General features: G+C 41.2%; 1 protein-coding gene across 3 annotated transcripts in view; it reads right to left on the reverse strand.

The window, feature by feature from the left end:
* Nucleotides 1–12,625, reverse strand: part of LOC133648433 (disheveled-associated activator of morphogenesis 1-like) — a 118,384-nt gene that overhangs the window by 33,985 nt on the left and 71,774 nt on the right. For all 3 annotated transcript variants that reach the window (XM_062044518.1, XM_062044516.1, XM_062044517.1), the window contains exon 2: nt 6,795–7,099. In XM_062044518.1, coding sequence (XP_061900502.1) covers nt 6,795–6,989 — 195 coding nt within the window. In that variant the 5' untranslated portion in view covers nt 6,990–7,099. The remainder of the gene's footprint in view (nt 1–6,794; nt 7,100–12,625) is intronic.

Raw genomic sequence — 12,625 nt, forward strand, 5'->3', positions numbered from 1 at the left:
TAATGTGTGTGGGATGGCACCGGGTGCTCAAACCAGCCTGTGGACATGTGAGTAGTGAACGAGAGATACTAGGCGTTGGCCTGTCTGACATGTGCTAACAAACATCTGGAGACAACATGCGTCCCGATACATAACATATTTCACAGAGGCGCACGCAAGGCTTGCGGCTGAGCTTGTGTTTAGATTCTGCGAAGAGTTTGGAGAATGTCTGAATGCAAGTATGACAGAATAGCTTGAGGGGGGGCTTGTGAGCCTCTTAATATTCTGCTCTCGAACCACTGAGGGCACATCACAACCACACGAGTATGTTTTGTTTGACGAGCGTTCAGATTCGTACTCCAACGCAGCACACCCTCGCTGCATGATTGCTCATGCACAAGCGCCCTACCCAAATATGCTTTACAATCAAAATGAGTGCTACTCCTGCTAGGTATTCATAATAACTTCTACTTTGCATGTCAGAAATAAATATGACTAGAAAAAAGATGCAATTAAAAATGATTTTGACTAACAGTAGATGTGTCAGTTATTATAACCACAACTTCTGCATATCTAAAATAAAAAATAAAAAACTAAGTCAAGAAACACACGATAAACTCGCTCATAGAAAAACTAAATATAAGAAGCACATAGAATAGAATAGAAAGTACTTTATTGATCCCTGGGGGAAATTCAGCACCACAGTTCGCTCACAATAGACAATGATAATAATAAATAATATAATATATATAATATATCATATATATAATATATAATATATGAATAATATAAATATATTCTACATATATTCTACATTTAAGTACAGTCAAGAAGGAACATATGCATTATACCAGATCTGGGCAAAGGCCCGGGGGCCACATGCGGCCCGTTGAGCTTTTCAATCTGGCCCGCCGGACATTCCCAAATCATTTTTTGAGATCTTTAAGTTGGAAACTGTAGCTGCCATTATGATTTGCAGTGATGTTTTCTAATGACCGTAAGTCTTGAACTATACAAAGTATTTCAATGGTTGGAATCTGCGCTTCGGGATTATATAGCAGTTACTATGGTAATCTAATTAGTTACTATGGTCATCTACATCACAGCAGCTCAGACGAGGCACCAAGCAATGTGGGCGGGAAGCGTTTCCACAGACGCAGAAGGAGGTTTTCACAACAAAGTTCTAAAGCTTAGTGATATATCAGATTGTAGGTGGGTTTATTTTGCACCCTTTGCGTTCATATTTCACTGTTTGTTGCATTTTTGTTGCGTTTCACTTGATTGTAAAATATGTCGATCGAAAGGGGGTGTGACGTTCATATTTTGTCAATATTCAGTGTTTTATCCTTCATAGAAAATTGTAAAATTCCATTACATTTTTTCAGGCGGTCTGTCATAACGTTTTTAGCATTCAATCAGACATTATTGTGAGGGTTTGTATTAGTGTTCCTAAAAATAGATACCGGCCCCCAGACACATTTTTTTCTCTAAATGTGTCTCCCGAGTCAAAATAATTGCCCAGGCCTGCATTATACAGTCTGATGGCTGACATGATAGACTTGCTCACACACAAGCATACTAGATTTGTCATATAAATCAGTGGTTCCCAACCCCCGGACCGGTCCGTGAAACATTTTCTACCGGGCCGCAGAGAAATATTAAATAATTTATAAATGACTGCATTTTTTCCGTTTTAACTTTCGCCTGTCCAACTCGACACACCAATAAGCTTGTGTATAGATGTACAACAAAACTTCTCAAAGGAAGTTGCTATTTATCATATTTTTTATAACTTTGTGACATGATACAATGCACATTAATGAACATATAAAATATTAATGTGACAGATTGTAGCCAAAGGCTGATTTCCATCTGCAGTGCCAGCAGGTTGATGGTCACCTGCTGGGGATCTCATTACAAAGAAACAAGCCCAGGGGTCCCACTAACTCAGAGTTATAGTGTGTTGTATTTTTCATGCACTTATTTTTGCTGTATTTATCTGGCACATGTGGAAAGCCGTTCCCTAAAAATAATGCCTACATTAAACTGGTCCGTGGTGCAAAAAAGGTTGGGGACCACTGATATAAATAATGGGATTGTTTCTTTTACCATTAAAACATATACGTACATTAAAGTTCCAATGATTGTCACACACACGCTAGGTGTGATGAAATTTGTCCTCTGCATTTGACCTATCCCCATGTTCACCCCCTGGGAGGTGAGGGGAGCAGTGAGCAGCAGCGTGCGCCGCGCTCAGGAATAATTTGGTGATTCAACCCCCAATTCCAACCCTTGATGCTGAGTGCCAAACATGGCACTGATGACTAATGATCTATTGCTAACGATGGATGCTGATGCATCATCGATGTTGCTGCTTTTTGAGCTTAGCGCTGCTTTCGATACAGTCGATCATAATATTTTGTTAGAGCGTATCAAAACATGTATTGGTATGTCAGACTTAGCCTTGTCTTGGTTTAACTCCTATCTTACTGACAGGATTCAGTGTGTCTCCCATAACAATGTGACCTCGGACTATGTTAAGGTAACGTGCGGAGTTCCCCAGGGTTCGGTTCTTGGCCCTGCACTCTTCAGCATCTACATGCTGCTGCTAAGTGACATCATACGTAAATACAGTGTTAGCTTTCACTGTTATGCTGATGACACCCAACTCTACATGCCCCTAAAGCTGACCAACACGCCAGATTGTAGTCAGCTGGAGGCGTGTCTTAATGAAATTAAACAATGGATGTCCGCTAACTTTTTGCAACTCAACGCTAAGAAAACAGAAATGCTGATTATCGGTCCTGCTAGACACCGACACCTATTTAATAATACCACCTTAACATTTGACAACCAAACAATTACACAAGGCGACTCGGTAAAGAATTTGGGTATTATCTTCGACCCAACTCTCTCGTTTGAGTCACACATTAAGAGTGTTACTAAAACGGCCTTCTTTCATCTCCGTAATATCGCTAAAATTAGTTCCATTTTGTCCACTAGCGACGCTGAGATCATTATTCATGCGTTCGTTACGTCTCGTCTCGATTACTGTAACGTATTATTTTCGGGTCTCCCAATGTCTAGCATTAAAAGATTACAGTTGGTACAAAATGCGGCTGCAAGACTTTTGACAAAAACAAGAAAGTTTGATCATATTACGCCTATACTGTATATACTTTATATACATACATACATACATACATACATACATACATACATACATACATACATACATACATACATACATACACATATATATATATATATATATATATATATATATATATATATATATATATATATATATATATATATATATATATATATATATATATATACATACACTACCGTTCAAAAGTTTGGGGTCACATTGAAATGTCCTTATTTTTGAAGGAAAAGCACTGTACTTTTCAATAAAGATAACTTTAAACTAGCCTTAACTTTAAAGAAATACACTCTATACATTGCTAAGGTGGTAAATGACTATTCTAGCTGCAAATGTCTGGTTTTTGGTGCAATATCTACATAGGTGTATAGAGGCCCATTTCCAGCAACTATCACTCCAGTGTTCTAATGGTACAATGCGTTTGCTCATTGGCTCAGAAGGCTAATTGATGATTAGAAAACCCTTGTGCAATCATGTTCACACATCTGAAAACAGTTTAGCTTGTTACAGAAGCTACAAAACTGACCTTCCTTTGAGCAGATTGAGTTTCTGGAGCATCACATTTGTGGGATCAATTAAACGCTCAAAATGGCCAGAAAAAGAGAACTTTCATCTGAAACTCAACAGTCTATTCTTGTTCTTAGAAATGAAGGCTGGCTATTCCACAAAATTGTTTGGGTGACCCCAAACTTTTGAACGGTAGTGTATACACGTAATAGATAAAAAGGAGTACATACATACCGGTACCTATACTGGCTCACCTGCACTGGCTTCCTGTGCACCTAAGATGTGACTTTAAGGTTTTACTACTTGCGTATAAAATACTACACGGTCCAGCTCCAGCCTATCTCGCCGATTGTATTGTACCATATGTCCCGACAAGAAATCTGCGTTCAAAGAACTCCGGCTTATTAGTGATTCCCAGAGCCAAAAAAAAGTCTGCGGGCTATAGAGCGTTTTCTATTCAGGCTCCGGTACTATGGAATGCCCTCCCGGTAACAGTTAGAGATGCTACCTCAGTAGAACCATTTAAGTCCCATCTTAAACCGCATTTGTATACTGTAGCCTTTAAATAGACCCCCCTTTTAGATCAGTTGATCTGCCGTTTCTTTTCTGCTCTGCCCCCCTCTCCTTCGTGGAGGGAGGGGCACAGGTTCGGTGGCCACGGATGAAGCGCTGGCTGTCCAAAGTCGGGACCCGGGGTGGACCGCTCGTCTGTGAATCGGTTGGGGACGTCTCTGCGCTGCTGACCTGTCTCTGCTCGGGATGGTCTCCTGCTGGCCCCACTATGGACTGGACTCTCACTATTATGTTAGATCCACTAAGGACTGTACTCTCACAATATTATGCTAGATCCACTCGACGTCCATTGCACCGCTCGCCCACCACATCTGCGGTCCCCTCCAAGGTTTCTCATTGTCCCATTGGGTTGAGTTTTTCCTTGCCCTGATGTGGGATATGAGCCGAGGATGTCATTGTGGCTTGTGCAGCCCTTTGAGATTGATCATGATTTAGGGCTATATAAGTAAAACATTGATTGATTGATTGGAGGCAATGGGTACCATTTTTGTAGTCTTTGGTATGACTCGTCCGGAGTTTGACCTCACAACTTCCCAGTCTCAGGGCGGACACTCTAACCACAATATATGACTACAAATCATGCATTAGGTTGAACGAAGCCCACTATCCTCTTGACATACAAACAAGTTGGATGTAGTCAGATAATTTCATTTTTTCACAAATCAGACAGGTTTCCCTAGATACTTACGCACGAGTACACCATGTAATTATTTCGTTCCTCACAAAAGCTATTAATGATAACAGTATAAGAGAAATAAACATGGAGCCCTGCTAACATGGAAGACACCTTAATAATCCATTCATCTCCATCCATCATCTTCCGCTTATCCGAGGTCGGGTCGCGGGGGCAGCAGCCTAAGCAGGGAAGCCCAGACTTCCCTCTCCCCAGCCACTTCGTCTAGCTCTTCCCGGGGGATCCCAAGGCGTTCCCAGGCCAGCCGGGAGACATAGTCCTCCCAACGTGTCAAGGGTCTTCCCCGTGGCCTCCTACCGGTCGGACGTGCCCTAAACACCTCCCTAGGGAGGCGTTCGGGTGGCATCCTGACCAGATGCCCGAACCACCTCATCTGGTTCCTCTCGATGTGGAGGAGCAGCGGCTTTACTTTGAGCTCCTCCCGGATGGCAGAGCTTCTCACCCTATCTCTAAGGGAGTGCCCCGCCACCCGGCGGAGGAAACTCATTTCGGCCGCTTGTACCCGTGATCTTGTCTTTTCGGTCATAACCCAAAGCTCATGACCATAGGTGAGGATGGGAACGTAGATCGACCGCTAAATTGAGAGCTTTGCCTTCCGGCTCAGCTCCTTCTTCACCACAACGGATCGATACAGCGTCCGCATTACTGAAGACGCCGCACCGATCCGCCTGTCGATCTCACGATCCACTCTTCCCCCACTCGTGAACAAGACTCTGAGGTACTTGAACTCCTCCACTTGGGGCAGGGTCTGCTCCGCAACCCGGAGACGGCACTCCACCCTTTTCCGGGCGAGAACCATGGACTCTGATTTGGAGGTGCTGATTCTCATCCCAGTCGCTTCACACTCAGCTGCGAACCGATCCAGTGAGAGCTGAAGATCCTGGCCAGATGAAGCCATCAGGACCACATCATCTGCAAAAAGCAGAGACCTAATCCTGCAGCCACCAAACCGGATTCCCTTAACGCCTTGACTGCGCCTAGATATTCTGTCCATAAAAGTTATGAACAGAATCGGTGACAAAGGGCAGCCTTGGCGGAGTCCAACCCTCACTGGAAACGTGTCCGACTTACTGCCGGCAATGCGGCCCAAGCTCTGACACTGATCATACAGGGAGCGGACCGCCACAATCAGACAGTCCGATACCCCATACCTTAATAATAACCAAGTTTAATTATATTTAGTTTGATGTAATCAACAGGTTGATTCTCAAAAATGTTTGAGAAATATTCTTGGAAACTATAATAACTAATTAAAAGTTAAAGTTAAAGTACCAATTATTGTCACACACACACTAGGTGAGGTGTGGTGAGATTATCCTCTGCATTTTTTGTTGATTGCAAACTTCACGAGGCTAATTGACGTGCAGGATGAGGAGAACTTCATGTAAATTTCAACTTCCAATGCACACTTATCCCCTTTAGACGAGACCCTTTTATTCCCTGTAGCAAAATGGCCTTCGATTAGCCGCACACTCAAGGGCTCGCATGGAGTGAAAGGCAAAAGCACGTGTGTCATTTCCTTTCTGGTAAACACAGCAACTGAAAGCCTCCTTGTCGTCACACTCAATTATGTACTCATAAAGGGATGTTAGACAAAAACAAGCAATTAGCAGATGGCGGAGGCCTCGACATGAGGAGCTGCTGAATGAGGTCCATTGATGTGCAAAAATGTCATGCTTACATTACTGTGGCAACCAACAATGGCAGAGAAAAAGGGGAGCTGGGCAAATTAGAGGAGACAATTGGACAGAGAAAGAATGGCCCCGTTACTCACAAGATGATCTAAAGTAAGAGGAAATGACTGCAGCTGTATTGAAAGTGTGCCAAAGTATTAAGTCTGGACAATGAAGAACACAACAAGGGCAAACTTACCACCAACTCTGAAAACATTCCATCCAGCTCGTCGTACCCTGGCATGGGCAGCGCTGGCTCCATGGCCTGCAGGGCAAAGTCTTCCCGCAGCTTGTAGGTGATCTCCGGATGGTCGCTGTTGTTGAAGCAGCAGAGGATGAAGGAGAGGCCCCCGCGGCCACCGCTGCCACCATTGCCGCGCTTCCGGGGAGGCATGGCTCTCCTCGGCGGATAAGGCTTAGCCGGCAGGGAGGGTCGTCGGAGGCTCTTTTAGGGGCCTCGTTGCGGCCTCCACCACCACAGAGCTTGGCCTCCGTCAGGGGGTTCTGCACCGGGGAAAGACATTCCAAGTCGATCAGTTCAAGAAGTTTTTTCTTCTGAATTGTTTTATTCGTCATTATTACATGAGAGCTATCACATTTTTACATTTACCTAATTGAGGCAAATATAGGACAACTCTGAATATAAAACAACTCTACCAATATCTTAAAACCGTCATCATATCGACATCAGATTTTTGTTTACCCTCCCAACTGTCTCTCAATAACGATCACGTTATTGAATTTTTCTCACACACACACACACACACACACACACACACACACACACACACACACACACACACACACACACACACACACACACACACACACACACACACACACACACACACACACACACACACACACACAGGTTGTTTCACACTTGCATAATTGAATTAACTTTAAGAAAGAACCTGATATTTGGATACAAATGTAATTTTGTCAGAATGTCATACAGGAACACATTTTAAATGTTTTACTTGAATACACATAATTTATTTGCTAAAAACGTGGCAACATTTTTATTTTAAGTCCCATCTGGGTGTATTTGTGAGTTAAATTTGCATAACAACCCGCGGCTCCTTTTAGGTAACCAGCCACGGTTAAGGTAAAAGATATATTTTGGGATTAATCACATGAATGAACTCGTTATTTTTTTAAATATATATTTATACAGTATATACACATATATATAATATATAAACATATACATTATACATACGTACACGCACACACACAATGAATGCCAGTTTCACTAATCTTTACTCCTTTTATATACAGGTATAAATTTATATATAAACACGTAAAAGATAAAAAGGAGAAGACAATAAAAATATGGATTTTTAATACCAGCCCTTCTTCTCAACAGTGTATTACTAGCCAGGCAATTTCGACATTTGAATTAAGAGATGGCATCCGTAATATCTCGATGTCTGCAGGCCGGTAGTTTGTCATAGACGGTGCCTTAGGACGTTGACCCTGAGGCTCTTCGTTAGGTTTTTATTTTCATCACTTCCTGGTTTTGAGTTCATGTCAGTACTTAGTCGGATTTTAACAACCATCTCTACTGTTCTTCATGCTGTGTTTTCAAGAATAGACGTTTTAGTCACCAGTAGCGACTTGTTGGCGGCATGTTTTGTAGATTATCGCAGTGTTTCCCATAAACTGCCAAGATACCTGTGGCGGTGGGGGCGTGGCTATGGGCGTGGTCAACGTGACATCGAGTAATTTGCATCATTTACTACAATGATATGATTTTCTCTAAAAAGGCTCAAAAAATGTATACATACTAATTAATAATACCAGTTTTGTTTTAAACGTCCATCCATTCATCCATTTTACAATATAATTACAACACTTTATGTACATATTTATATACAGATTTGAACAACAAGTTATTCACTGAAATATATTTATTAATTGTGGTTCTTACAAAAAATGTATCTTATAAAGTATAAAAGCTAAAATGTCTCTTAAAGCTCTGCCCCTTTAATTAGTGCATACTAAATAATTTAACTTTAGCCTACTACTACAACCATATTATTTACCAGCAACATAAAGTGAAACAGAGGCAGAGGTGTCCTGCCACAGTCAGTTACAAATAAACAGAAAACAGTAGTGGTCAAATACAAATAAGGCAACAAGAGAAGTATCCTACACTTCTCTTTTGTAAAGTAAATCTGAACAGCCTATATGGGCATCTACATCAACTATATGATTTGCCTGAGGAGCTTTTTTTTTAATGTGTGGCGAACGTAATTCTTTCGTGGCGGGCCGCCACAAATAAATGAATGTGTGGGAAACACTGTTATCGTTCTTTAGTCAGTGTCCGACTTTTTTAATCCAAACCAAAGCCAAACAAAGAAGTTTTGGGTTTTTGGTAATTTCGCTTCCATTGTGCTTTGCTTGACATCTTGTTATAAAATGATTTTTAATTACATACAAATGCTACACCGGAGCAGCAGCATTACTGCAGCTACACTCGATGCAGCCCAGATGTTAGAAAATATGTAGGGCTGCAACTAACGATTAATTTGATAATCGATTAATCTGTCGATTATTACTTCGATTAATCGATTAATAATCGGATAAAAGAGACAAACTACATTTCTATCCTTTCCAGTATATTATTGAAAAAAAACAGTATACTGGCACCATGTTGTGGACATTGGGGATGCAGCATACACCAACAATAACACAGAAATGTAACTCATCAGAACTGAATCAGATATTGTACACGTTTCTGTTGTGAATAATAAAGGATTCATTTTAGGCTGCCTCTGAATAATAGCATGAAATATTCCAGCACCTCCATAACGTTTAGTTATACTAAAGCGTCACTCAAATCTAAATATATTTATATAGCTTTATCAGCCCGGCTACATCGATCCATTATGAAACCAACCTGAGATGTTTCTGTCCGTTACGTTTATTTCGAAATTGGTAACCGTGCGTTTTCTCTCTCAAAACTGAGAGTCAAATGTGCCGGAGACACATTATCAGCCCCGCGTTGCAACAAAGGGATAACTTTAACGTTACTCACAAAAAAGCTGAACTCATGAATGCTTGTTGCCACTATGGACTTAAAAAGTTACGTACTGTGAGTTCTTCCCTTCATCCATGGCTCCAACATTTTTCTTCTTCAGGTGCTCCTGAAGCAATGTTGTACTTCTGTGCCATTTTGCAGGAAACGGTCTTCTTTGAAGTCTTTAAAGTGAAGTGTTCCCACACTTTTGACGACTTAGGTCGTACACTTTTCTCCATTGAAGCAATAACCTCAAGATGTTTCTCCGCTAAACTATCGGTAGTGTTTTCCTGCGCCATTTTTCGAATTTTTCCAGCAAAGGAGACGGCGTCGTCACGTGAGCTGCACATGACACATCATTGGCTAGCTTACGCCACCTCATGAGACGTAGCCTCAGCGCCGCCCTGGCGCTGTTTTGTACTGTTTTTGTACTTATTTTGATAATTGTTTCTCAGCTGTTTGTAAATGTTGCAGTTTATAAATAAAGGTTTATAAAACAAAAAAAAACAACAACAAAAAAATAACCAAAAAAAAAAAAAAAAAAAAAGCCTCCGCGCATGCGCATAGCATAGTTCCAACGAATCGATGACTAAATTAATCGCCAACTATTTTGGTAATCGATTTTAATCGATTAGTTGTTGCAGCCCTAAAAATATGATATAAACAATAGAGAATTATATCGTCGGATAGATATTTTTATGTCCTACTACGATCTACGATCATATATCACACCGCACTACTTCCAATCGATTATATATCAAACCGCACTACTCTCAATCTTGACAAACTTTTTTCACGAGTGTTGTAGACACAGGCGTGAGTGTGTGTGTGACAGGAAGAAAAGCTCTGGGGAGAAGAAGTTTGGTGCCACATCTTTGTATGTACAAATCTTTAGACCCTAAATAAATCCAGTGACAGTTTTTTGGGGATTATTTTCTTATTCAAAACACTGCCCCTATTCAGGTCATTGTAATAGTTTGGAACACTAGAATGGAAATATAGTGTTCCCCAATATTATATAGAAATAAAAAGAGACATTATGTGATCCCTGTGTATAAAACAAAGGAAACATTATCGTTCCTGGTAATGTAGAAAAACCACACAGCTGCATGTTACTGAGAGCTAGCAATAAACGATTCAATTACAACATCTACACAAGAAGGCCCTACCAGAGTGCCTTGTTTGAAATGGACACCGCAATTTTCTGGATTAGACCTTTTCATCTACCATTTTATTTCCAATCAGAAGGGAACTCTGTCCCTCTCGCTAGAAAGATGGCAGTGATTATACGGGCGTGTGTTTTCGGTGGCAGTGGCAGGAGGTTTGTCAGAACAAATACTTCCTGTAAAAGCCTCACACTCATCACTGAACGATGACTAAGCTCTTGCAGTAACAGCCTCAATCTTCCCCATTGTCTTCAGGATCAGACTTTCCCTTCCCGAGGCGATAGGGCGGATTTAGTTTGTTAGCAACTGTCTTGGCGCAGTCTGAGGGATACATAAAACAGAAAGATCAGCTGTCATGGATGAACAACATTGTTAAAGGGACTTGAGCACATACTGAATTGCAGACTATGGTGACGATGGCCGTTACAGTCAGTTCTTAAGACTTTGGGTCACTATTTGAGAGGAGTTGCCAGCAACATTTTCCTCTTTTAAATCAGATTGTTAGCACTTTGCTTCCTTTGATATGCGGATGTTAACAAAAGCGGTTTGTCATGTTTAGAAGTATTAAGAGCGCTAACAATGATTATTTAATGCAAGGCTAAACTGTGCCGAAAGTTCTTTTAAACAATTAGTCTCCTGGTCGCCAACAAAGGACCACAGAAAAAAGAGGTAGTCAAAGATTCTCAAGAATTCAGTGGTCCCCAACCACCGGTCCGGTCCGTGACGCATTTGCTACCGGGCCGCATAGAAACATTAAATAATTGATAAACGACTGCATTTCCTCTGACTTAACTTTCCCACTACACACCCCAATAAGCTTGTTTATAGATGTACAATAAAACTCCTCATAAGAAGTTGCAATTTGTTATAACTTTGTGATACAATGATACAACCCACATTAATGAACATATAAAATATAAATGTGACAGATTGTAGCCAAAGGCCGATTTCCTTCTGCATCTCATTGCAAAGAAACAAGCCCAGGGCTCCCACTAATTCAGCAATATAGTGAGTTATATTTCTCATGCACTTATGTTTGCTGTATTTATTTGGCACAAGTGGAAAGGTGGCCCCTGAAAATAATGCCTACATTAAACCGGTCCCTGGTGCAAAAAAAATGCCTACATTAAACCGGTCCCTGGTGCAAAAAAGATGTCAAGAGTGCTATGGGGATTTTCTAGGAATCTGAAAAAACAGCTAAGTTTTGAACTGAACTGAGATGTCATTTAGGGGCCTGATTTGGCCTGTTGAATAACATGCTATAGAGATGGTGCCTAGAAAGAAGAGTGTTGGAGGACACACATGGAAGCACACAGCAGTCCCCTCTGAAGTGAATATTTATTTTGACACATCCTTGACTTTTCCAAATAGACTACCAGCGGCAGGCTGTAGCTGCATGGTTTAATGCTCACCATGCGTTGGAGCGCGAAAGCCCTCCTTGACCATATTAGTCCACAAAAACGTGCCCACCTTTTCCATTAGCTAAAGCCAGCTGTAAACTTTGAAGAAACTCTTGATCCACGAGCGCTCGTCCCCACCCAGTCACAGCGGTTTGAACATGCATGCTGGACTGGTGTGTTTTGTGTATAATTGTTAACCTGCAAGCACTCTTACATTAGCCTCTAGAGCAGTGTTTTTCAACCTTCTCTGAGCCAAGGCACATTTTTTTCATTGAAAAAATCCTGAGGCACACCACCAGCAGAAAACATTAAAAAATTTAACTCAGCAGCCAATATTGACAATAAAAAGTCGTTCTCGCAATTGTTGTTTATGAATTCAAACCATAACCATTAACCAACCATGCATGACTATAGCTCTTGTCTTAAAGTAGGTGTACTG

Source organism: Entelurus aequoreus, linkage group LG04, assembly GCF_033978785.1.
Source record: "Entelurus aequoreus isolate RoL-2023_Sb linkage group LG04, RoL_Eaeq_v1.1, whole genome shotgun sequence".
NCBI lineage: Eukaryota > Metazoa > Chordata > Actinopteri > Syngnathiformes > Syngnathidae > Entelurus > Entelurus aequoreus.